The sequence below is a fragment of the Equus quagga genome, chromosome 6, assembly GCF_021613505.1.
Source record: "Equus quagga isolate Etosha38 chromosome 6, UCLA_HA_Equagga_1.0, whole genome shotgun sequence".
NCBI classification, from domain to species: Eukaryota; Metazoa; Chordata; class Mammalia; order Perissodactyla; family Equidae; genus Equus; species Equus quagga.
The window spans coordinates 125,805,797-125,830,894 of NC_060272.1; the positions used below are offsets into that span (position 1 = coordinate 125,805,797).

General features: G+C 41.5%; 1 protein-coding gene across 2 annotated transcripts in view; it reads left to right on the plus strand.

Annotated features, from left to right (window-relative positions):
- TEK (TEK receptor tyrosine kinase) overlaps nt 1–25,098 on the plus strand; it is a 103,951-nt gene that overhangs the window by 60,161 nt on the left and 18,692 nt on the right. For both annotated transcript variants that reach the window (XM_046664773.1, XM_046664774.1), the window contains exons 7-13: nt 2,337–2,465; nt 5,724–5,875; nt 7,495–7,639; nt 12,630–12,791; nt 14,593–14,727; nt 18,516–18,803; nt 24,005–24,304. In XM_046664773.1, coding sequence (XP_046520729.1) covers nt 2,337–2,465; nt 5,724–5,875; nt 7,495–7,639; nt 12,630–12,791; nt 14,593–14,727; nt 18,516–18,803; nt 24,005–24,304 — 1,311 coding nt within the window. The remainder of the gene's footprint in view (nt 1–2,336; nt 2,466–5,723; nt 5,876–7,494; nt 7,640–12,629; nt 12,792–14,592; nt 14,728–18,515; nt 18,804–24,004; nt 24,305–25,098) is intronic.

Below are 25,098 nucleotides of genomic sequence, written 5' to 3' on the forward strand. Positions count from 1 at the left end.
CAGTACGTCATAAATATCAGCCCTTTTTAGGTCACCTCCAGACAGGATTTGGGATTTGAAAATCAAGGAAGTTAACATCTTATCTTCTGTGGAACTTACTCAAACAGTCCTAACTTCACCTACTCAGAGGTGCCCTCTGCCCTTTCTCGAATATACTTTCACATTTGATAGGGCTCAAAGGCGTGTATTTCGTGTCTGTTTTCCAGTATGCTCCTCACATCTCCTGTACACAGTAGCTTAACGTGAACCTGCAGCCAAATATGCCAGACCACCCCTAGTGAATATGAAGGCGTGAATTAGCCATTACCTCACAAAGCCACCTTTATCCACATTTGGCACTACTGGGAGCTGTGAGGGGGTCCCCAGTGACTTGATAACAATGCTCTAGGGCAGAGCAGTTCAGTAGAAATATAAGCAAGCCAGATATGTAATTCAATTTTTTTCTAGTAGCCACATTAAAATAGTAAAAGAAACAGGTGAAATAATTTTAATATCTATCTAACTGAATATATCAAAAATATTATCACTTCCATATGAAATCAATAGAAAAAGTATGAATGAGATGTTTTACACTCCTCTTTTCATACTAAGGCTTTGAAATCTCCATTTGGACTAGCCCTATTTTGAGCGCGCAGTAGCCGTCCGTGGCTAGCAGCTGCCGTACTGGATGGCAGAGTGCTGGGGCTGAGTAAGAGGGAAAAGAGGAGATTACACGAAAGTCAGCTTCAGCTACCCACAAAACCTCACTCGGCTCGCTCTAAATGCTGCCTCTGCACAGCAGTGGATGAATCCTACCTGGCCTCAGAAATGTATACCTTAAAGTAAAAGGCGCCTCCAGGTAGGGGCAGATCCAGTCCCTCTTTCAAGAGAGAATATTAAAAAATCATACACAAATTAAAAAAAAAAAACGTTCATATGGGAACACTTTGCTAGGGCCCAGGAAGGGATGCATGCATGCGAGGAGTCTAGACCATAAGCTTCATCAGCTACACAGTCAATGTGTCTCCACACCCAGGTTTATAAGAGCACATTTATTAACTCACTCCAACCCATGAAGCTCAAAAAATTACTAGGATTTTATGAATTGAAGTATTTTAGTGTTCTCTCAGACTCCTTCCTCGGACCTCCACTTACATGTGTGTCACACCCTTCGATATTGTCCCCTAGGTCCCTGAGGCTCTAATCATTTTTTGTAGCTTTCTCCCTATCTGTGTTCTTCAGGTTGAATATCTATTGATCTAACTTTGTGTTCATTGACTCTTTCTTCTATCATCTCCATTGTTTTGCTAAGTCCATATAGTGATATTTTTATTCCACATATTGTGTCTTTCAGTTCTAGAATGTCTTTTTTTATTTTTTATAGTTTTTCTTTGCTGAGATTCCTCATTGTTTTACTTGTTGTGAGCATATTTTCCTTTACCTGACTGAGCATGCTTATTATAGTTGCTTTAAAATTCTTGTCTACTATTTCCAGTATCTGGGTCATCAAGGTTGGTCTTTATTGATTTTCTTTTCTCCTGAGGCTAGATCGTAATTCTCCATTTCTTCTGTGTTGAGTTATTTGGGATTGTATCTTGGATATTGTGATGTTACATTGAGGAGACTCTGGAGTACGATATATTCTTTTTGGGAATGTTGATTTTGTTTTGTTATGATTTAGTGGGCAATCAACTTGGTATGAGTCAAACTGCAAATGCTGACTCTTAGGCATCGGCTCAGACTCAGTTCAGTACTTTTATCCTTGGGCTGCTTTGAATCCGTACTTAGCGTGCGTGGTTCAGGGGCCAGGCAAAGATTTGGGACTTCCTCGCTCTGGCTCTCCTTTCTAGATTGTCCTTGCCACTTTCCAGTGGTGCTGGTTGCTCTGAGTCTGTCCCCTGTTTCTTCAGGTCAGTGAGACTACAGGTTTTCTCTGGAGTTTTAGGTCCCCAACATAGCGTTAGCTGTATCCAACTGTGAGACTAAAAGCAGGAAACTGGGAAGCATGCCATTCCTGTCTTCCAAATTTCAATTCCCCTTCAGAACCTGCCTGGTTCCCCCACTCTTCAGTGCTTTCAGGTAGCTGTCTTTTTATAGTTGTTATTAATGAAATTATATTAGTTCTTATTTATCAGAAGACTGGCTTAGTGGGAGCTTATTCAACTCTCCTGGAAACAGAATTCACCAGCCCTTTAATTTCCTGGGAATCCCGATAAATAATGCTGATAAATCACATACTACCTTCCATGAATCAGCAAGGTTGATAACTTGGAGAGAAAAATAAAACTAGCCACCTACACCCTGAGTTTTCTCCCTTCCCCTGGATTAACTCTGGTTTTTGGTGTCTCTGTTTACAGCCTGCCAGCCTGGTTATTATGGGCCAGACTGTAAGCTCAGGTGCAGGTGTACCAATGGGGAGACGTGTGATCGGTTCCAAGGGTGCCTCTGCGCTCCAGGACGCCAAGGGCTCCAGTGTGAGAGAGAAGGTAAAGCAAGGTAACACGGTGGTCAGGGCCATGTTAAGCGTGTCTGAACCAGGCTTTGCTGGTATAGTTCCTGCCCCAGTACCCCAAATTCTCAAACCACTCTGTTTCCATCCACAAGTTGGGAAGAATATAGCCCAACTCCTACAGGACAGCTTTCTGATTCTTTTCTACAAACTCTAATACTGGCCTTCATTTCTCTTTCCACTAGGAATAAACCACATGCTCTTTGTAGCACAGTGAGTAATGACAGGCCAGCTGAGAGCTCCACTCACCTCTTTTGCCCCCTTCTCTAGGACCACCCTTTGCCCTGGATATGTACAGCAGGGAAAGAACTGCTTTGGAGAGGTTGGGGCAAAAGGTATTTTTTAAAAGATAGTAAGAAAGAAGAAAATAGAGGAGGCCAACCCCATGCCGAGTGGTTAAGTTCTTGTGCTCTGCTTCAGTGGCCCGAGGTTCACTGGTTCGGATCCTGGGCACGGACCTACACACCACTCATCAAGCCATGCTGTGGCAGCATCCCACATAGAAGAACTAGAATGACCTACAACTAGGATATATAACTATGTATTGGGACTTTGGGGTGTGGGGAGAAGAAGATTGGCAACAGATGTTAACTGAGGGCCAATCTTCCTCACCAAAAAAAAAGCAAAAAAAAAAGTCCTAAAAAAAAGAAAAAATAGAAATAGAAAAGATTGCCCTCAAAATGAAATTTTAAATAATTCTAGTGCAGAAATTACCATAGAGCAGAGGTCAGAAATTACCATAGAGCAGAGGTCAGCAAACTCTGACCCCCAGACCAAAGCCAGCCCCCATCTTTTTTAAACAACTTTATTGAAATATAATTTTTATCATGAAGTCCATCCCTTTAAAATGTATAGTTCAACGGTTTTTAGTATATTTGCAGAGTTGTGCAACCATCACCATAATCTTTAGAGTATTTCCATCGTACTGAAAGAGATCTTGGGGCCACTCCCACTCTTCCCTCCTCCCAGCCCCTAGGAACCATTCATTCACTTTCTGTCTGTACAGATTGGCTTATTCTTGACATTTTGTATACTGTAAATGGAATCATACAGCGTGTGGTCTTTTGTGGCTGGCTTCTTTCATTACCATAATGTTTTTGAGATTTATCGATGTTGTAGCACCTAGCAGTACTTCATTCCTTTTTCTTGCCCCACCATCTGCTGTCATTAAGAAAGTTTTACTGGAGCACAGCCACGCCCATCCGTCTGCAGTAGGTGGTACATGGCTGCCTTTACACCACAGCAGAGCTGAGTAGCTACCACAGAGAACTTATGGCTTGCCGAGCTGAAAATGTTTACTATTAGTCCTCTGCAGAATGTTTGTTAACCCTTGCCCTAGAATATATTTTTTAAAATTAAAAGAAGCGTATTTTCAAAATTTAAAAATAATAAACATATAGTACTTTTTCAGTCGAATAAATATAAATGTCATAGAAGGGAACACATCCAGTGAAATCTACACTCAGAGTAGAAAGATGTTGATAACCTTTTCTCTGCGAGTGTTAGAAATCAGCAAATACGGGGGAAATACGAACAATTGTTTTCTCCAAGGCTTTGGCTTCTCAGCTTTATCCTTTTTCTTCTTTCTCCAGACTTTGGACTTTCTACAGGGCAGGAATCTGGGAGGGCCTAGGAAGGGAAGGAAATGCCTTGGGGCTGCCAGAGGCTTGGATTGTAAATGGGCAACTAAAAAGCTTAAGGATTTGGATTTTTTGTTTTGCTCCTTCCTTTCTATTCTAAGGCTGATGTTGCAACAGGTGTGAGAATTTGAGACCTAGATCCGGGCTCTGGGCTTTCAGAGAGCAGCCCCCTGTCCCCAGCACCCCATCCCCGCCTCCACCTGTGCATCTACCTTCGCCTCCATCCAGCTACAGAAAATGCAGGGGCAGAGGGAAGGAAAGAAATACCGTAAAAGCTTCAAAGCACTTATAAAAATTCCTACGCAAATAACTAATAAGGTTGAAAGATTTGTAAATTTTCTAATCACAAGCTCTCCACGTCTACAGATATAGCAAGGAATTACCTTTGTAGGTATCAGACCTCTTTCTCTCTTGCTCCACACACTTTGCCTGTTTCATTACAGGCCTGAGAAATAGGATAGCCATATAAACTGTCAATATTGGTGTGTTTACTTAACCCCACCTTCTCCCAGCACCCCTACGAAGCAGCACGCGAGTGAAACAGCTCCTTCTCCTACATTCCTTACAGAATGTTGGACTGTTTTCAACCATGTCTCACATTTAGTTACAAATGGTCGAGCTTCTCTAAGACCCTACAGTTCAGAATAAAATTGTTATATTTCAGGCTTATTCATTCTCTACTATGCAGATATTAGACAGGGAATCCTGATGGCTTTGTTGATATCAGAGACATTTTTTCTCCTTTCAACATCGGCAGCAACATTTTTGATTTGGCTGTTGACTAGGAATTGATTTGGGGGAGTTATATTCCACTTTACTTCTTAGATGTAAACGTGAATATTTTTAATCACCCGCCGCTTGCAGACTTCCCAATCAATGAGACAGCTCTCATATCTCAAAATCAAGGATCATCCCTGGTATTGCTTGCTGAGTGGAAGAAGAACTAGTTTTTGTTTTTTGCTTTTGTTTTTGTAAAACTTGTCTTAAAAAGCAAGAGGCGGGGGCCGGCCCGGTGATGTAGTAGTTAAGGTTGCATGCTCTGCTTCGGCAGCCTGGGGTTTGCCAGTTTGGATCCTGGGTGCAGACCTAGCACTGCTTTGTCAAGCCACTCTGTGGTGGCATCCCATGTAAAATAGAGGAAGATTGGCACAGATGTTAGCTCAGCAACAATCTTCCTTAAGCAAAAAGAGGAAAATTGGCAACAGATGTTAGCTTGGGGCCAATCTTCTTCAGGAAAAGGAAAAAAAAAAGAAGAAGAGAGGGACTGAACAATCGGGTCTGCGGAGATGTGGCGGAGATGATCCTTTCAATATTGAGACTGTACCTCCCAGGTCCACCACAGCATTATAGTAGAGTGTGGACTCTGGATTCATAAAGATCTGAGCTTGAATCTAGACTCTGAGCCCAATTCTCCTCAACTATAAAATAGGGACCACAATAGCACCCACCTCACAAGTTTATTATGTGATGATAAAACAATGTAAAAGTTGCGAAGTTCTTGCCCGGTGCGTGACTTGCTAAATGTTAGCTGCTTTTATTGTTACTGTGCTGGTGTGTTACAGATTAGATTTTACAGTGCTACTTTCTTCGTTCAGGCATGCCAAGGATGACCCCAAAGATAGAGGATTTGCCAGATCACACAGAAGTAAACAGTGGGAAATTCAACCCCATCTGCAAAGCCTCTGGCCAGCCACTACCTGCTAATGAAGAAATGACCCTCGTGAAGCCGGATGGGACAGTGCTCCATGTAAGAGCTATTCTTAACCTGACCTCCTGACATCACTGGATGCTTTCAGTGTAGTCATCACTCCCCCAAAGGCTAGATTCCATCGAAGCTTGCATCCTCCTGGGCCACTGTGTTGTTAGCTTTGACAACATGCCATATCCCTGGGGAGTAGAGCAGACTGGCTGCAGCCTCAGTGGTTTCCCCTGCACGGCCAGCCCTGCAGTGAAGGCTGGAAATACGCCACCACAGGGGAAGTGGTGGAACTGAGTGCCAAGGATGGCACTTACTCTGCAGAACTGTCTGGCTGTGTATGGTAAGATGTGTGTGTCAGCCTGTGCCAGGCTCTGCCCCCACCATACCCTCATCTCTGACTCCTCAGATCAGGAAGGGAGAGGTGTCCAGTGGCCATGAAGGAGGGTTGCAACCCGTGAGTCAGCAGGAGACTCATGTGCTACCTACCAGGTGCTACCAGCACATGAGGCTGTGATCACTGGCCTCCTCCTAGCATGTTCTGTGGAGCAGCAATTAGTGGAGTGTAGAAGAGGAGAGTCCAGCATAGTCCATTTGTCTCCAGATAGACCTGCTCCCACATCTCCAGTTCAGAAACCACGATCCCGGACTCCCTAGGTCTCAATGCATTCCCTGGGTCACCCGCCTCTTCACTTTGCCCTCATTGCTTGTGCTCAACACTGGTTAGGCCACCATCACCACGGTTATTCTTTGCTGGAAAGGACTAAGCCACTTTTCCAATACGCTTCCCTTCTGTCTCCCAACGATCCCAAATGCAGACAGGAGCCACCCCAAATTTCTCCATGTCACAAGTGAGCCTCAGGAAGTTGATGCATTTTCTTGTCTAAAGATTTTGAAATAGTTATCTTATTTTTCTCTCAATGGTGACTGAAAGTCAACTTGATCAGAAGGCAGATTCTTGTGACTTGTTGGGGGCAGGTTATATAGAACATGCCGTTACCAGTGTCCACACATCAGATATTCCTGATTCTACTCAAATTAGGTAAAAGAGGCCAATTGACAGCTTCCAAAATCTCGTCAGTTTTTTCATGCATTAATGGAAGTAACATTTACCATTGAGTGAGAGCTGACCATACTGTATACAACATCTCACTTCATACTACTTGTCCCCTTTTTGCAGAAGTGGAAACTAGCTGGGTGAAGTTAAGTGAGAAGGGAATTGGTCAAAAGTGGCAGAGCTGGGATGTGAACTCAGGTCCATGTGTCTTCGAGCCCTGGCTTTTTCCATGATACCACACTCCACAGCCCCTCAAACACTTCAGGGAGCCATTTTGTCCTCTCCCCGGCCATCTCTGTCTTAGACCGGAAAGGAGCAAACGTTACCAGAAGCAGTTTAAAGGGAATTAGACTCCTTGCTCGTAAGTGTTTACCCCACACTCCCAAACACACAAACACAACAGCAGGATCTGAGAGGGCGTCAATCCAATATAAACGGTCAGGGCTACGACAATAGCTTTGGAAATAAGCCAATGATTATACTAGCATTGCATTGAGCTTCTTAATCTCTCCTAGAAAACGTCTCATTAAACAATGAGATGGGGTCAGCGTTATGGACCTTTGTGTTTATGCCGCCCTAGAAGCTTTTATTTTTTTGTCTTTAACCTTTCCAGCCAAAAGACTTTAACCACACGGGTCATCTCTCAGTGGCCACGTTCACCATTGACCGGATCCTCCCCCCTGACTCCGGAGTCTGGGTCTGCAGTGTAAACACAGTGGCTGGGATGGTGGAAGAGCCTTTCAACATTTCTGTTAAAGGTAAACTCCTTTTCCCAGAGGAAGAGCTCGTATCCTTGATGCTCTGTATTTATGTAACCGCTGGGGGCTGCTTCTAGATAGAAAGGCTATCTGGCCACTAAAATGCTTTCTGGATATTTTCCAGGATACTTACCCTCTTTAAAAAAAATTATATGTGTGAAAATGGAAAGGAGGGATTAAGTATGTAACCTTTGGAGTCACATACCCGGGGTTTGAGTTTTGTCCCTAACAGCTAGTAACCTTGTGTGTGGCCCTGAGCAAATGCATTTAACCTCTCTGAGCCTTTTTTTATTTGGAAATGAAGCGGAGTTTATCTACCACTCAGGGTTATTGTGAAGATGTGTTAAATATATAAAACACTTGGAATTGTGTCTGGCACAACGTGTCTGGTAATGTTTACATTTCACAGAAAGTTTGGCTTCATCATTGTTGCGACTTCTTCTGCATGATTGTAGGGAATAATTTGGGGAATCTTTATTTTGAGGATTGCTCACTTAATAGGAAGCCCAGGCTATGATATATAATCAACACAAATGATTTTTTTTAAATGTTCAGGGTTTTAAGTATTCTTCCTGCTATGCATTAGTATTTCAAAATTCAAATTAATCTAAGCGGATGTGTGTACATTTGTGGCTTGAGGGGAAGAAATAAAGTGGAGGTAAATTCAAGTTAGCCTGGCTGGTGTACGTAGACACAACAAGGAATTCTGAATTTGGAAGTTATTTATGAACTCATTAGACAAAAACACCTACCAGCTCTCTGGTGTATATTCTAGAAAGGCAGCGAGCTGAGTGCCTCACATACTCCACCTTATTTAATTTTCATGAGAACCATGAGCAGTAGGTGTTGTTATCCCCACTCTACCAGTCAGGAAACAGGTTCAGAGAGTTTAGTTAACGTGTCTAAGGTAGCACAGCTGGTGAGCAGCAAATCCCAGTTTCGAACCTGGGACTCCTGACTCCCAAACCCTGCACCATCTTTTCTAGACCATTTTGTTTCCTGAGTCTCCTGTGTTAAAGATGAGGAAGCAAGATAACCAAAGTTGATTTATATTTTACCCACTTCATTACTTGATTAGGAATCTTTGGGCAATCCCAGAGGTATTTCTATAAAGGAAATGAATGTAAATACCCAGAACATAATCTTTTTTTTTTTAAGGCCAATAATAACAACAGTAGCACAAATATAGCCTCATAGATTTGGATTCTCTGCCCTGAGAATCATGTAAACCACCTCAGAATCTTTAATATTTTTTGGATTACTGGAAAAAGCCTGGGTCTGTTTTATTCAGTAGAACATTCACATGATCAAAATAATTTATGGAAAGTAATTGCATGTTCTTTGAAGAAAGGAAATGATATGCAGACAAGACAAATTACCTTCTTCGTCTTGTTTTTTTTTTTTTTTTTTTTTTGCTGAGGAAGATTTACCCTGAGCTAACATCTGTGCCAGTCTTCCTCTGTTTTGTTTGTGGGACACTGCTGCAGCTGTGTAAGTCTGCACCTGGGACACAAACCCAGGCCACTGAAGCAGAGTGCACCAAACTTAATCACTAGGCCATGGGGTTGGCCCCAAATTATCTTTTTTAAAGCTTTTTGAAATGTTTACTGCCCATGGAAAATAAATAATATTAATTCAAAACAAACCATATTGCTAAGATTCAGGGGTCACTGGTTCTAATTTTTATTTTTTAATGAAAGATACAGTACGCAACATCAATGTATAAAAAGCATCTCTGGGCCTAAGTCACTGATGCCTCTTCACTGTCATATTGACTGATATCTATAAAATGGAAATAGCCATTAGGTAAATTAATCAGTGTCTTTAACCATGGTATTTTAAAAAAAAAACAGATACAAGGCTTCACTATCAGAGTACAAGTTGGTATAACCACTTTGGAAAACTGGCAATATCTAATAAGCTAAGCATGCATCTCCCCTGTGACTTGACAATTCTACTCCTACGTATATGCTCAAAAGGAATGAGTGCATATGTTCAAAAAAGACATCTTCAAGGATGTTCCAAGCAGTTTTATTCATAATAGCCCAAAACTGAAATTAACCCAAATATCCATCAACATTAGAAAAGATAAATAAATTTTGGTAAATTCATATGAAATAATTTGCTAGGGCTGTCATGGCAAAGTGCCACAGACTGGGTGCCTTCAACAACAGAAATTTATTTTCTCACAGTTCTGGAGGCTGGAAGTCTGAGATCAAGGTGTTGGCAGAGTTGGTTTTCGAGGCCTCGCTCCCCGGCTTGTAGATGGTCTTCTCCTACTGTCTTCACTCCTTCTTCCCTCTGTGTGTGCGTGTGTCCTAATTTTTATGAGGATGACAGTCAGATTGGATTAAGAATCACTCTAATGACTTCATTTTAACTTAATCACCTCTTTAAAGACTCTACCTCCAAATACAGTTACATTGTGAGGCATTGGGGGGATTAAGACTTGAACATATGAATTTTGAGGAACACAGTTCAGCATTCCTCATACAATGGGATACTAAACAGCAATAAAAAAGAATTAATTCCTACAACAATATGGATGGGTCTCACAGACATAAAAATTAGTAAAGGAAAGTTCGTGATTTATGATTCCATTTATACAAAGTTAAAGAACAGGCAAAACTAATCTATAGTGACAGAAGTCAGGAGGTTAGTTCCCCATTGACGGGGAAGGGGCACAAGAGTGCCTTCTGGGGCGCTGGAGGTGTTCTCCATCTCAGTCTGGGTGGTGGTTACATGGGTGTGTATGTGGTAAAGTCCCTTGAGCTAAATAAGCTTAAGATTTTTGGTCTTTACAATATGTCTATCTCAATAAAAATGATTAAAAGATAAAAAATAAAATATAAATTACAAAGAGAAAGATTTGGGAGCGATTTTCGTCACTCTTGTAAAAGAGATGATTTTGGAATTCATGGCTATAATAAAATATGCATCGGATGGTTTAAACAAGCAGGTGATCTTATTTGATCACACAAAGAAAGCATGACGTAATGAATGAACTTACTCACAACAATGACCTCGTTTCAGAAACTGATCTGAGTGAAATGTGTGTCCAGTCTTAACCTAACTCTGTGCTGGCATTGTCTGCCTCCAGTCAGGATGCTGCTGGATCAGGCTTCTTACTGGCTTTATTATCCTGACCTTGGACAACTTCCTCCTACGTCTTCATTCAGTCAATAGAATTTATTGAGGGCCTATGATGTTTCAGGCCCTGTTCTAGCACTGAGAATACAACAGCAAACAATAAAATAAAGCTCTCCCATCGCGGAGCTCACATTCCCACAGGAAGATAAGCAATGAACAAATAAGTGAGTAAAATGTATAGTTCGCTAAAATGCTAAGTATCTTGGGGAAAATCAAAGCAGAAAAGGGGGCAGAGAATGCTAGGGCAAGGCAGGAGGGGTGACTGTAATTGTAAATAGGCTGATCCGGCTTTGCGGGGAAGATGATATCCGAGCAAAGACTTGAAGGTAATTATTACTGATAGTGAGTCAAAATATTGAGACAGAGAGGTCAAGTAAAATTATTGAAACTTGTCCCCTGAAATCTGGAAGATTCTACATTATGTAACATACACTCTTGGGGAGAAAAAACCAACAGTTATGCATTCCTAAGAAGGTCAAGCTAATGGAGCTATAGAGTACACTGCAAATTCAGTTGACGTTTATTCAATGTGATTCACTGTGAACAAACCTACATGGTTTTTGCCCTAGTGGAGTTTAGAGTTTAGTGCAGTGTTTTACAATATTTTTATCATTATCCTCCTGTTAAGGAGCCCTTTTAGACATTTTATTCAAAACTCTCCTCCCATCACCATAAAATGTTATGTCATAGACGTGCCATATATCTGTTTATGTACTGTGGCTCATTGGAAGACCACAAACCATTGTAATAACTAAGATATTTTCACCCCCCAAGGACCAATTTTCATCTCCTTGAGGGTGCTATTGCCCCCATTGAGAATATGTGGTCTTTGAGATTGTTCTGGATTATTTGGTGGATCCACTCTGAGCACATGAGTCCTTGAAAGTAGAGAACCTTTCCTGAGTGTAGTCAGAAAGAGATATCACATTGAAGAACGATCAGAGAGATGCAGTGTTCTTGATTTTGAAGTTGGAAGAAGGGCCATGGACCAACAGACGAAGATAGTTTCTAGAAGCTGGAAAGAACAGGGAAACTGATTCTCCCCTAGAGCCTGCAGAAAGGAGCACAGCCCTGCCAACATCTTGATCTCAGCCCACTGAGACCCAGGTCTTTCTGACCTCCAGAACTGTAAGATGATAAATTTGTGTTGTTTGAAGCAGTGAGAGAGAGAGAGAGAGAAAACACATAGTCTAGTGGGAAGACATATTAAATAATCACACAAAATCACAAAGAATAGTAAAATCTGAAAATTACAATGAAGGAAAAGTGTAAGTTCTGTGAAAGTGTGTGACACACCTGAGCCTAAATGAGGTTCGGGGATAGCACCTGTGAAGAAGTCACATCAGAGCTGAGAGTTGAATGATGAGTAAGAGTTAACGGGAGAATAGCGGGAGGTCTGGAGCGTTCTTTGCAGGAGGACATCTATAAAGAACCTGAGACAGGAAGCAACTTGGTGCATTGTTAGTTGGATGAACTGACAGGAGGTCAGTGCGACTGGAGGGTATTGGGTGAGGAGAAGAGGAGGCTGGGGCTCCATCGTGCAAAACCTTGGCAGGTCATGGTATGAATTTAGACTTTATTCTGAATTAATGGGAATCCATTGAAAGGTCTTCAGCAGAGGAGTGCTCATATTTTATGAAAGCACTTTGACTGTGACTAAGGGGTTGAAGGGGCAAGAACAAGCGAGAAGCTCACAGAGCAGATGATTGTGTTGAATCGCAGCAGAGAAGTCTAAGAGGGCTTTGTTGGAAATGTAAGGGTATTCACCCTCTTTCCTACCTAAGGACGATGATGAAGCCCCAAATCCAAGGACTAATCTGATTGCTGGAATTTTATTCAGTTCTTCCAAAGCCCCTGAATGCCCCAAATGTGATCGACACTGGACATAACTTTGCTGTCATCAACATCAGCTCTGAGCCTTACTTCGGGGATGGACCAATCAAATCCAAGAAGCTTCTATACAAGCCTGTTAATCATTATGAGGCCTGGCGGGACATTCAAGGTAAGGTTTGGACAGGAAAGGCTGCAGCTGCAGATATGGCACCAGGAAAAAAATTGTCCCCAAGTGTAGAAATCCCTTCTCCCAGTCTCAATGGTCTACCCCAAGGTGGCATCTGTACAGAGGATTCTGTTTCAGAGTATTCAGTCAAGAGTGCAGGGGCCTCTGGGTTTCCGGGCTAACTTTCTGGAAGTTGTGGGACCTAGAACCAGCCTGTGTCAAGAGTTACTTCTATGTCAACATTTCCTTTCCAGGCCTCCCTGGATCTCCAGTCCTGTTTTTAGTCACTCTGTCTTGCTTGGTCATGTTGAAAGACACAGGTTTATGCCACGAATATGGTAACGGGAAAGTCTAGGGTCGGCTGGGAAGGCAGAGCCCAATCTTCATAAATCTGAGGAGTGATTGTTGCTGCCATGTGGAGTCATTTATTCTTTTTCTCATTTGAACCTTGCCCCATCCTGCAGGCCCCTAATGCACAGAGATTTTAAGAGGAATTTGGACGTGAAAAGTTTGGGTTGTGGCAGATGGGACTGGGGTGGAGGCAGGAAGGGGTGTGGGCAAAGAGAACGATGTCCCCCTCCCCCAACTTCCTGAAAGAAAAAAATAATTCAACGAAATGTGATAAAATATCAAAAGCTTACGAAAACAGTTGTTTATTTATTAAATGTATCTCATACAAATTACAGTTCTATTTGTTGCATGATGATGTAAAAATCACAATTTTTAAAAAGAAAACTGAGCATTATCATTGACCATGCTGCTTTAATCGTGCCATCTTGGATGGAGATCTGCCACTCTTAGGCTTGTAGGTAACATGCATCCTTCCACTAATACTTGAGTCTCATCTCACCTGTGATTTCCTAAAAAGGGCCCTCTACCCACTATGTGTAGGTAATTGAGGAAATTACAAAAAATGAGGGGTTTTGGTTTAATAATGCTAGCTGACCTGGGTATGCTGAATAAAGTCATGGTATCATTCCTGAGCTGTCCACATTCTATTGTAGACTCAGCCAAAATTCAGAACCCCAGCGGCATAGGGCTGATTTGCTGGATTGCTGTTCCTAGCATCAATGGTTAGGTCTTATTTAAAAGCAGATTTTTTTTTTCATAGAGTGGTAATAATCCATCAACTCTTTCTACAAGTGGACACCCACAAAGGGGTCTTCTAAGAACTCTTAAACACAGCCCAATTCTTTTCTTCCCAATTGGGAATTTATCCTATGGTTAAGGCAAAAATCTGCCTTTGCAATATCCATGGAGAAACAGGGGCTGGCTAAAGTGGATAGCTAAGGAGGAAAGAAGCGTGTATCACTTGTTAATGGGATCTGTTTTCAAGTCCTTCAGAGCCCTGCATTTGTAGTGATACGAATCCATTGTACGTCATTGTAAGCAAACTCTCAGAGTCCCCTCTCTTGATAGCTTGATTGCAATCTCTGTATGTACTTGAAAACAGTGGAAATTAGTTTACATTATTCTGAATGAGATTTTTTTCCCTAAATTTGATTGGTATTCCATATACTCAAAGATTTGTGCCGTTTTACTCTACGAATGAAAAGATAGAAACACTGAGCAGAAGTGTACAAAGATACTTCTATGAATGTATACATCTTGACCTGGAAACTTCTTTAAAAAGCTTCATTTTCCTTATCTTAGGAATGATGAGGCCCTGAAGATGGAATTGCCTCTGTTAGTGTTTCACTAAGACATTGTATTTTTAAAAACCAAACATTCGTTCACATGACAATAACAATATTCCAGTTTAACGAATGCCAACTTAAGTTTCCTGGACTTTCCCTCTCCTCAGTGACAAATGAGATCGTTACCCTTAACCATTTGGAACCTCGAACCGAATATGAGCTCTGCGTGCAGCTGGTCCGGCGGGGAGAGGGCGGCGAAGGGCATCCTGGCCCCGTGAGACGCTTCACAACAGCTTCCATCGGTCAGCTGAAGTCAACAGCATTTATTCCTGAGCTGGGTGGGAGGGGGAGGAAGGGGAAAGAGGAAGGAAGACCAGGAAGGGTGGTGGTGGGTGAGTGGGTGGGTGGGGATGGAGGTGGAAGGAGTTTGCTTTTGAATGGGTGGGAAAGTGACAGGAAGGGTAGCAATTTGGAGCCAAACCGGCCCTTTATTTGGGCTGCACTCCTGGTCTTTCTCCCTGGGGGAGGGGGTCTGCCGCACTCCACGGGGACAGAGAAGGAAGCAGATGAGCCTTCAGGAAGGCAGGGCCATCCCTTAGGAGTTGGATGTACTTAGTAGCGACTGTGCTGAGCCTTGGCTCCCGAGGGTTACCACTAGCTTCCTGTTTCCACCTTAAGGGCCCAGGCTAGGCTCTTGCAGCACACATACTTCAGAAATCCCAGTTTATTTATTTTTAAAAATAATTTCTAATTTTTCAAAGTAATTCATGGACGTAATTAAAACATCAAATAGAATCAAAGGCTCGTGTGCAAAGAACAGCAGTCCCCCGCTCCACCCCTCCTCCTCCAGGTCCTGCTTCCCATAGGAAGGGGCTGGCTAAATCTCCTTAAGCGATTTCTTAGAATAGATACTTCCATGTTTCTAAATCAATGGTTCTCAAACATTCGTGTCCATCAGAATCACCTGAAGAGCTTGTTAAAAAAGATTTCTGGGCTCCATCCCCAGCATTTCAGATTCAATAGGTTCAGGTTGGGTGTAGGGCTCAAGAGTCTGCATTTCTAGAAAGTTCCCAAGTGATGTTTGATGTTGCTGGTCCTGGGTCCAGACATTCTAAATAATATATGTAGGAGTATTTCGTGATTGATGTTAGTCAGTGTTGATTGACCTTCTATTGTGTTAATCGAGGAGCCCTTGAATTCGTGAAGCTTTCTTGATGCTAACCTGGACCCCAGCTCTCTGAGACCAGGTACTCTCCTCTGAAACATTAGAGTGATCCCTTGTAAAGTTCTCTTTTCTAGTGTCCACTGGGTATGATTATTCTGTTACTATCTCCTGGTCAGCGCTTTATAGTTTCAACTTCACATATATTTAATTCTTACTACCTTGAAGGGTAAGAATTATCATCTTCCTCATTTTACAGATGGAAAAGTAGAGTCTCAGAGTGGTTAATAACTTGCCCATAGTGATGCATCTTATGCATCACCATACTAGATCTTCAGACTTGATACCCTTTTGTTTGTCCAATTATTATTATTATTGTTTTTACCTAGGAGCCCACAGGCACTATTTCCTTATCCCATTTGATAAATTTTCCTACTTTTAGTCCATTTACCAAAGGCAGAAGGATACGGAATGACGCAGTGAGAGACGAGGAATAGCATCTAGCTCTCCTGCAGGGGTTGTGTTCTCCTCGCAGAGACCCCCCTTGACACCCCTACCTAGCTTTCATCTGACCAGCAGTATCCTTAAAGAACCAAATGGACTCGAGAGCTACTCTGGCACTCGTAGGAGCATTGCACAAGGCAGAAATGGCTTCCTGGGACCCCACCGGGTGGTGAATACAAAAAGTAGCAGTTAGAGGGTCCAGAGATCTCCATGGCTCTGATCAAAGCTGTCCCCAATACGTTGTCAGGTTGCTGCTACAAAGGCAAATGGTAGTTAATTCTCTCTCTGGCCAGTTTTGATGAATCCAAAAGGGAAGGTCATAGTCGGACTCAGATGGAAAGTATTTACGAAACAGAACATAAAACACTTCACAGACCCACGCTGCACTGTCTTCAGCCCTCAGAATATGTTCCAGCCAGGATGTATTTAGAAGTCTCTTGGAATATTTCAAAGTAGTTCTCAGGGCTGGGCGGGAAGGGAATTCTTGAAGGCTCTTTTTTTCCCATCATTTGAATTTTGCTGATGTTTGTTTTTTAATTCATCTCTGGCAGTTGCACTATTTATATGTGGGTTGATTGAGTAGTGAAGGCCAGGGAGGCCAGGGGGGAGAGAAGAGAACACATCTGAACACATGGCAGAAAGAGGGCAGGTAGGGAGAGCTGAAGGGCAAATCATGTTCCCAGAGGGAAGGAAGAAGGAAAAGGCCCATTTATCAAGTTACTCCGCCGTCCCAGGCCCAGGCTTAGGCTTACGTGCGTGCTCCAAAACATCATCCCTCTGCTCTGCTTTGTCATCGTAAGTGTGCCTAACCACCCTGGGGGGCTTATTCTGGAATTTAAACTTTAGAGATGAGCAAAAGGAGTTGACATCACTGCTCTCAATTTGCAAAGGTTATAGAGAAAGGACCAATAAGACCTTTAGCAAAATGCCAAGCAAATCGCTGGACCTGGTTGCTGGTTCTCCCTAGTCTAAGAGCAGTCAGAGCTGGTCCGTGAGAGTTGCTCTCCTGGTGGATGGACAGACTTCCTCTCACTTCCAACGAAGAGTTAGAGCAGTGTTTCTCAAACTTGTTTGTTTGTTGTTTAAATTACCACCCCCAAAAGAGCTTTCTAGATATTTTTGTCTTTAGGGCAGAATGTCTATTTTGTCCTAATGTCTCTCTGCCATGAATTTTAATACCACAGATCTGTTCTGTATTGTGGCCCTTCCTAAACCATTGCAATATCTAAAGTTTTCTCATACCCAAGAACCAATTTTTAATTGATTTTAATTGAATAATGTCCCCCTTGAGACTGCATAAGTTAGAGGATCTTTCTTCTATGTTTTGAAAATACTTCATATCTGGAATTTAAAAATAGATTTACTGTTATTAACTGAAAACAAACATTCCTCCTCTGTCTGTTGACACAAGATAAGACATCTTAGGAAGGAGGGAAGAGAAGGAAGGAGAGAGGTAACGCTAATAGAGCCCCATTTTCTCATTTACCCCTCCTGAGTCTGGAGGATGAGTGTTACATGTGAACTTGGAGAGGTTGTGAATTTTCCCAAGACCACAGAACTAAAGCAGCATGCCCCTGTCTCTTTGATTTCAAAACCTATAGTGTTTCCGTTCAGTTACCTCTGCAGTAGCCCAGGTTCTTCTGGGTAATTATGACCAGGCAGCTGTGGTTGTAGCCAATCCCTCAATGTGATCAGAGCGGGGCCAGGCCTGGCCCTACCGTCACAGCTGCTATGATGTCTGAAATTCTCCTTGCCAGGGGGAAGTAACCCCAAAATCGCTTTAAAATGTATTGCTCAGAGTAGTGAGAGAAACCCTAAAAACTCAGGAACCCCACAACCTCAGGAAATGCACTGTTTTCATTTTTATCAGTTTCCTCCCTTTCACCACTTATAGACATGACTTTTACCAAGTTCCAATGAGAGTTTTTTCTCATGTATTATAAATATTTTTATTGGGCTTCCATCCTTCTCCCAATTATCTATTTCAATCTATTGGATGGCTATATCACAATTTATTAAAGCATGTCCCTATTTTGAGCCTTTAGATTTCTTCCAGTTGTTTGTTATTATAAATAATGCTGTAATGAACATCTTCATGCACCTAGGTTTTTCTCTTCCTTTACATTATTTATTCAGATATTACAGGGCCAAAGTATATGTAATTTCTAGGACTCTTGAAAAATATTCCCAAACTATTCTCCAAAGGACTTGTATTCCTATATTATAATTATTCAAACTACGTGTTAGAATTTTTTTAAAGATTTGCAATTTTGGTAGAAAAAAATATGGCTACCAGCTTGTGTTTCTTTGATAGCTTGTGAAGTTGTGTATTATTCTAGAAGCCAAGGTGACTCTGTGAAGCTGACCTTTGGGGCTGTTACCTTCCACCTATGTAAAAATAATGATCTTTCTGGTCTCTCCCAGGTCTTCCTCCTCCAAGGGGTCTCAGTCTCCTACCGAAAAGTCAGACCACTCTAAATTTGACCTGGCAACCAATATTTCCAAACTCAGAAGATGACTTTTATGTGGAGGTGGAGAGGAGGTCTGTGCAAGTGAATAGTGATCAGCAGAATATTAAAGTGCCAGGCAACTTGACCTCGGTGCTGCTTAACAATTTACACCCCAGGGAGCAGTACGTAGTCCGAGCCAGAGTCAACACCAAGGCCCAGGGGGAATGGAGTGAAGATCTCACCGCTTGGACCCTCAGCGACGGTAAGTGGCTTCTCCTGCCCCTTCTTGCCTGAACATTTGGCTACTGCCACGTGGACTTAGCTACCAGCACTTCAAGACTGTTCATTAGAAATTGTAAAAGGCTAATTAGTGCCCCCATCCCAACACATCAAATCCTTTTAATAACCTGCAATATATAAGAAAGCGCCATGTATTTGAATTTGCAATAATTCAGGCAGGACTGCACTAAAATTTACCTTTCTGTCATATGGAGGTACTTATTAAATAATTTAATAACATGGATAAAGTTTTCTGGGGCTTGTTCAATCTGTTCCAGGACAGTTTTCCGGACTGTCATGTATCTACACGTACATGGATGCCAATTCATTATAGATGAGCCTTTCCTAATGGCAAAAGCCGAATAAGTTTGCTTAAAAAAAAAATCTTTTTAACAGACAATTCTTGGAGCTACAATATATATTTCAGAGTAATCAGACCACTTTTCTTTCAAAACATTCTGTAATTCAGGCTTTTCTCAATTTTAGATTGGTCATTTAAAATTAGTTGGAACTTCTTGGGTTTCTTTGTAGCAGTGAAAGTTTTTTCATCATTGAGCAGAGAGTTCTTTTTTGATTGACTGCATTAGAACTGTGTCTTTGCATTTTTGAGCCCTTGGAAAGACTAGATATTTCTTGGCCCCACCAACTACCTCTTGAGTCAGGATCGTGTGGTCCCTTCCGAGCGCCCCCCGTCTGAGGCTCTCTTCTGCAGCTGTGTCTCTATTTCCTCAGTGACAGGTGGAGAAACTGGCTCAGTGTTTCTCCAGCTACTCTATTCTGGTAGCAGTGACATGCGGAAGTCTCCACTGTTTTGTCAGTGTTTGGAGATTCTTCATTATTTTTCAAAATTCTGTGGAATTTAAAAGTTACTGAATGGTGCAGAGGATAATACAACAAACACTCACATTCCTACCACCCAGAATTACCAACTGTTAACATTTTCTCATACTTGCTTCCAGCCTTTTTGTTGATTTGTGGGAGTAATAACACAATACAGATCCAGTCGTGTGCCTCATGACAACATTTCAGTCAATGTCAGACTGCATATGTGATGGTGGTCCCGTAAGAAAGTACCATGTAGCCTAGGTGCAGAGTAGGCTATTCCATCTAGGTTTGTATAAGTACACTTTATGGTGGTTGCACAATGACAAAGTTGCCTAACAATGCATTTCTTAGAATATACGTCCCCTTAGAATGTAAATAACCCTCCCCCTATTCAAATACATAATTATATACATTATCCTCATCATTAAGCAATGTATGACTGTATATCAAATCCCCTTTGGCCATCATCCCTACTCTAATTCTATTCCCCTCTCCCCAGAGACAACTAAAATTGTTTGTTAAGTATCTTTCCATTCAATGTCGTATAATTTTAATACATTATATACATCCATAAATGTACATATATACATATTATTCTTCCTCTTGCTTTTGTGAATAAACATTATGATTTTTATCTATCTATGTTAATTTATTTAGATCTGATTAGATCTAATTTGTTTAGATGTGCTTTTTGGACTTCTGCATAATATTCTATGTTATGAACATAGTATCTTATATATCCATTCCCTTTTAGCTGGACATTTAGCTTATTTTCTTTTTTTTCACTATCACAAACAAAAATGCAATGGCCGTCCTTATACATGCCTCCATGTGCAGAGGTGTGAGGGCTTTTCTAGGGAGCATGTCCAGAAGAGGAACTGATGGGCTGTTACCCTCTAAAGTGGCTATTCAATGTGTACCATGTCCAGGAGTATATGAGAGTACCATTTTTCCCTACATCCATCTCTGTATCTCTCTCCTGTTCCTATATCTGTATCACTTGATATTGTCAGACCATTTTATTTTTGTTAATCTCAAAGATAAAAAATGATGCCTCACGGTTAATTTCAATTTTCATTTCCCTGATAACTGGCAAGGTTGAGCATCTTTTCTTGGGCATTTTGTTGGGCAGTTCGATTTCCTCATTTGATAGATTTGTTGATAAACTTTGCACATTTGCTAATGATTGTCTTTTCTTACTGATTTGTAAAATTGTTTATACAGTTTGGACACTAATCTTATTATATATATTGCAAGTAAATTCTCCTAATCTCCTTATTTTTTGTGGTATCTTTTACCCTACAGATAGTTTACATTTTGATGTAATCAGACCTGTGAATATTTACCTCTGTGGTTTGTACTTTTTATGTTTTGGAATTATTCCCTGTTTTGGAATTATTTGCTGTTTTAGAATTATTCCCTGATTTGGAATTATGACCCCAAGGTCATAAATACACTGTCTGTATTTTTTTCTGCTAGTTCTAGTGTTTTGTTTTTGCGTATTTAGGTCTCCAAATATAGGGATGTTATTTTGGGGTATGGTGTAAACATTTTAACCTTTTTTGTTTTAATCCTATTTATTCACATATGGCAAGCCAGTGGTCCCAATGCCACACACTGAATAGTGACTTGTGATGCTTTCTGTATCAGATGCCAAGTTCTCATATTGGTTTTGCATCTATTTCTGGGCACTCTGTTCTTTTCCATTGATGTGTGTGTGTTCCTGCACCTTTTCCAACCTCTTTAAATTACTATAGATTTATTAAATGTCGTGATAACAGTAGGGTGAATCACTACTTTCTTTTCCAAAGTTGTCTTAGATGTTCATTCACTATAAGCACTATAGTTTTACCCTCATTAGAATTAAATATCAAACTATTAAATATTGAACTATCAAAATCACATCATCAGAATCATATTTATAGGATTAAATGAAAACCAGGTAGTAGTCACTGAAAGAGGGAGGTTGAGTGGAGTTTGACTAGGGGGAGGATTGTGCTGGTGGTGGTGGTAGAGATGCTGAGATCGGCAGGGGAGGAGCCCGTCCCTACAGGGTCAGGAAATTACGGCAAGGAGGATGTGGATGAGAACATTTCAGTCTTAACTGATATATTTGTTAATATACTATGTTGTCATTGGCTGATCTTGCATATAGGTTGTTCAGAAATAAAATTAATGCTTTTAGTTATAAAGTTTATGTTAATGTCCAGCCTAGCAATTCCAACTGGACCAAGTGTAAGGAGTGGAATGAATTAGATTTGGTATATGGTCCCAAACATAGGTAAAAAATAATACATGTGTATAATGTGTTCCTGTCTATGTGTATGCAGAGTATCTCGTTTGATACAATGACTTTATGAAGAAAGTAGAGTCGGAATTATCATGACATTTAGCAGATGAGGAACCTGAGGCACAAAGAAGGATCAGTCACTGACCAAAGGTGTACAGCTAGTAAATTATGGGCTAGGACTCTCAATCACATTTCAGTTCTATGTTTTGTTTGTTCTTGCCAAACCATGCTACCCATTTGTCTCTTTGAACGGGCAACCGACAGCTTCAAAGCAAGGTCGGTTCTTGGAGAAGCTCCTCTCACAGGCGTATCCCACTTCCAAATCGTTTACAATCTGATTAGCATCTGCTAAAGTGTTTTAGAATCAACTTTAGAGTTACTGGGGGACCTGATAAAATGTAGATTATCAGGCTCAGTCTCACTGAATCTGAATCAGACGTCCACTGAGCTATCCCAAAGGGTGACTTCTTTTAGGCATAAAGTGGATAAATTGGCACATGCAAATTTATGATTTTTAGTTGGCACCAAAATTATATTAATTATTCTTCCAGCAGGTGTCTGCAAGGCACTGCTTCTTTTTGTGACAGGCTTGGAATCCCACTGGTTTATGAAGGTGAATTTTTTTTGAGGCACTGTTATACAAATATTAAATATATGTTCATAGTAATCTGAAGATGTTAATATTCCTAATATTCTGTAATCTCCTTGTGTAAAGGAAGGTTATTTTATATTTTTGTGAGGATATACAAAAGCTTGGTACTGGATGCAAAGGAAGTTAAGATATTATACTGTTGATTAATTGTGATTTTGGATAATTTACCACCTGTTAGACATAGAAAATGACAATCAGATTTGGAGGGCTCAAAATCCAGTACCTAATTCTCATAAATTGCCACAGTTACCTAAGGAGTATGATATGGGGAATCAACATCATGGAAAGAGGAAATTTAGAATGAAGAAGAATCTCTGAGAATTGAGAATAGAAAGAATGTACGTTAAAACATTTCCAGAAGGTTCTAATTTGCTTATAAGCAGTAACTTTCATATGGCGTGAAGTGGCCTGGCTCTGCTACTTGCTTATCAGGACAGTACAAGTCCCTTACGTTTTTGAAGTGTTAGTTTCCTCATCTCTAGGAATTTGAATAATTAAAAATCTCAGCCTTGCTTACCTCCCTGCCTGTGTGGTTATGAGGGTCAAGAGAGAGCCTGCATTTGGAAGCAGCTTGTAAACAGCCTCACAAATGTAAGCTCCAGTTACTATCAAGGGCAAGACTGTGGGTTCCTTCTTTCCTTGAGTCCCATAGCTTTAGGCTCTGTGGAGTCACAGAGTTCCCTTCCAGCCCGTGCCCTTTATCGGGAGGGAATTTGAGTGCAGAGATGATTCTGCATGCCGTCTTCATCTGGAACACCTCCAAGCACCTCTCTCTCTTCCTCCCTATGCCCCTGAACGGAATGTTCTCTTTTTCCCAAATCCTTACAGCACTTTGTCAGCTAGATGCTTAACCAGTTTCTTATGTATACCCTGACTTGCTAGTGCTCCATAAATGCGCTTAGCGCAAGGATAGGCCACATGGGACAGTGGCTAAGACAGTGGCCCATGCCGTCAGACTGCCAGGAGTCGAGTCCTATTTCTTCTACTTAATAGCCGTGTGACCTTGGCCAAGTCCCTTAACCTTTCTGGGCCTCCATACCTGTGGTAAGATTATTAAGAAGAGGAAATGAGTTACTACATGGAAGGGCCTATATAAATGTCGGCTCTCGTAATCTTTCTATCCTTCCCAGCACCAAGAACAGGGTAATGTAGATTTTTGGAGTAACAATTTCTGAGGCCTTTATTTAGTGTAATTTGATGCAAATATGTGATATATGTGTTGCCATTTTCGCATCTTGTGCCATTCTGTTGACTCTGCAGGAGTCTGCTACCAACTGCTTGGAAGTACCATCTGAGAAAGTGTCTATTAGCCGTTCGTGGTTTACGAGCTCACATTACCTCTCTCTCAGAAGCATGATGATCTAAGAGACAGTAGTACATCTGAAGTGAAATACTGTTTTTTTTTTTAAATTTCCAGTTCTCCCTCCTCAACCAGGAAACATCAAGATTTCCAACATCACAGACTCCTCTGCCGTGGTCTCTTGGACCATCTTGGATGGCTATTCTATTTCTTCTGTTATCATCCGCTACAAAGTTCAGGGCAAGAATGAAGACCAGCACATTGATGTGAAAATCAAGAATGCCACCATCACCCAGTATCAGCTCAAGGGCCTAGAGCCCGAAACAGCTTACCAGGTGGACATTTTTGCAGAGAACAACATAGGGTCAAGCCACCCAGAGCTTTCTCATGAACTGACGACACTCTCCAAATCTCAAGGTTGGTGGAGTGGACAGGTATTTCCGTATTTCTGGAGAGTATCAGCAAAGCCCCATTGTCAAGATATTTACTCCCTATTCGTATCATGTGACGTATTTCATTTGTCCTAACAGGCTTTACCCTCTCTAGATTAGGTCCTTAAAATGAAAATGCCCTGAGAAGGATACCCTGTGGATCCATTTTCCATTATTGAACCATAGACCAAAGTAGCCTATCAGCAACCCCCATCCAGCCATTGCAGCTCCGAGGAATATGAATTTGACCCTGCTTCGTGGAGGTTGCCCTGTGCAGGTGCTTCAATGGGAGGCTCCAAGAACACTCTCCATACCTTCACAAAAATCAACTCCTCTTTTAGCTTGGATGACACCATGCTATCCTGAGTTTTCTTTTACTTTTCAGATCCAGGTTATTACGTCTCCACATCCACCGCTAACCCCTCACCCCAGAGAGAGTAAGCTCTTTGAGACAGATAGAGACCCCTCAGGGTGCCGAGCCCACGATGCTCAGTAATTGTGATGGAGAAAACCTGTTGAACGTAATTAAGTGAACGAGGGCCTGGGGTGGACGGGACGGCAGCACGTGGAAGGCCTTCCTGCCCTTCCAAGTCTGTCTGAAATGGCATCTCCCAGCCCTCTGCACTGTGCCACGTGTGAAAGAGAATGTAGAGAGCGGGACATCAGAGAAAAACAGCGAGTTTTGCAAATTTATAATTTGGACTAGGGTCTATTTTTACAGAAAATTTTGTAGCACTAAAAACTTCTGAGTTCTCTTGAGGGTTATCTGAGGCTTAAGAA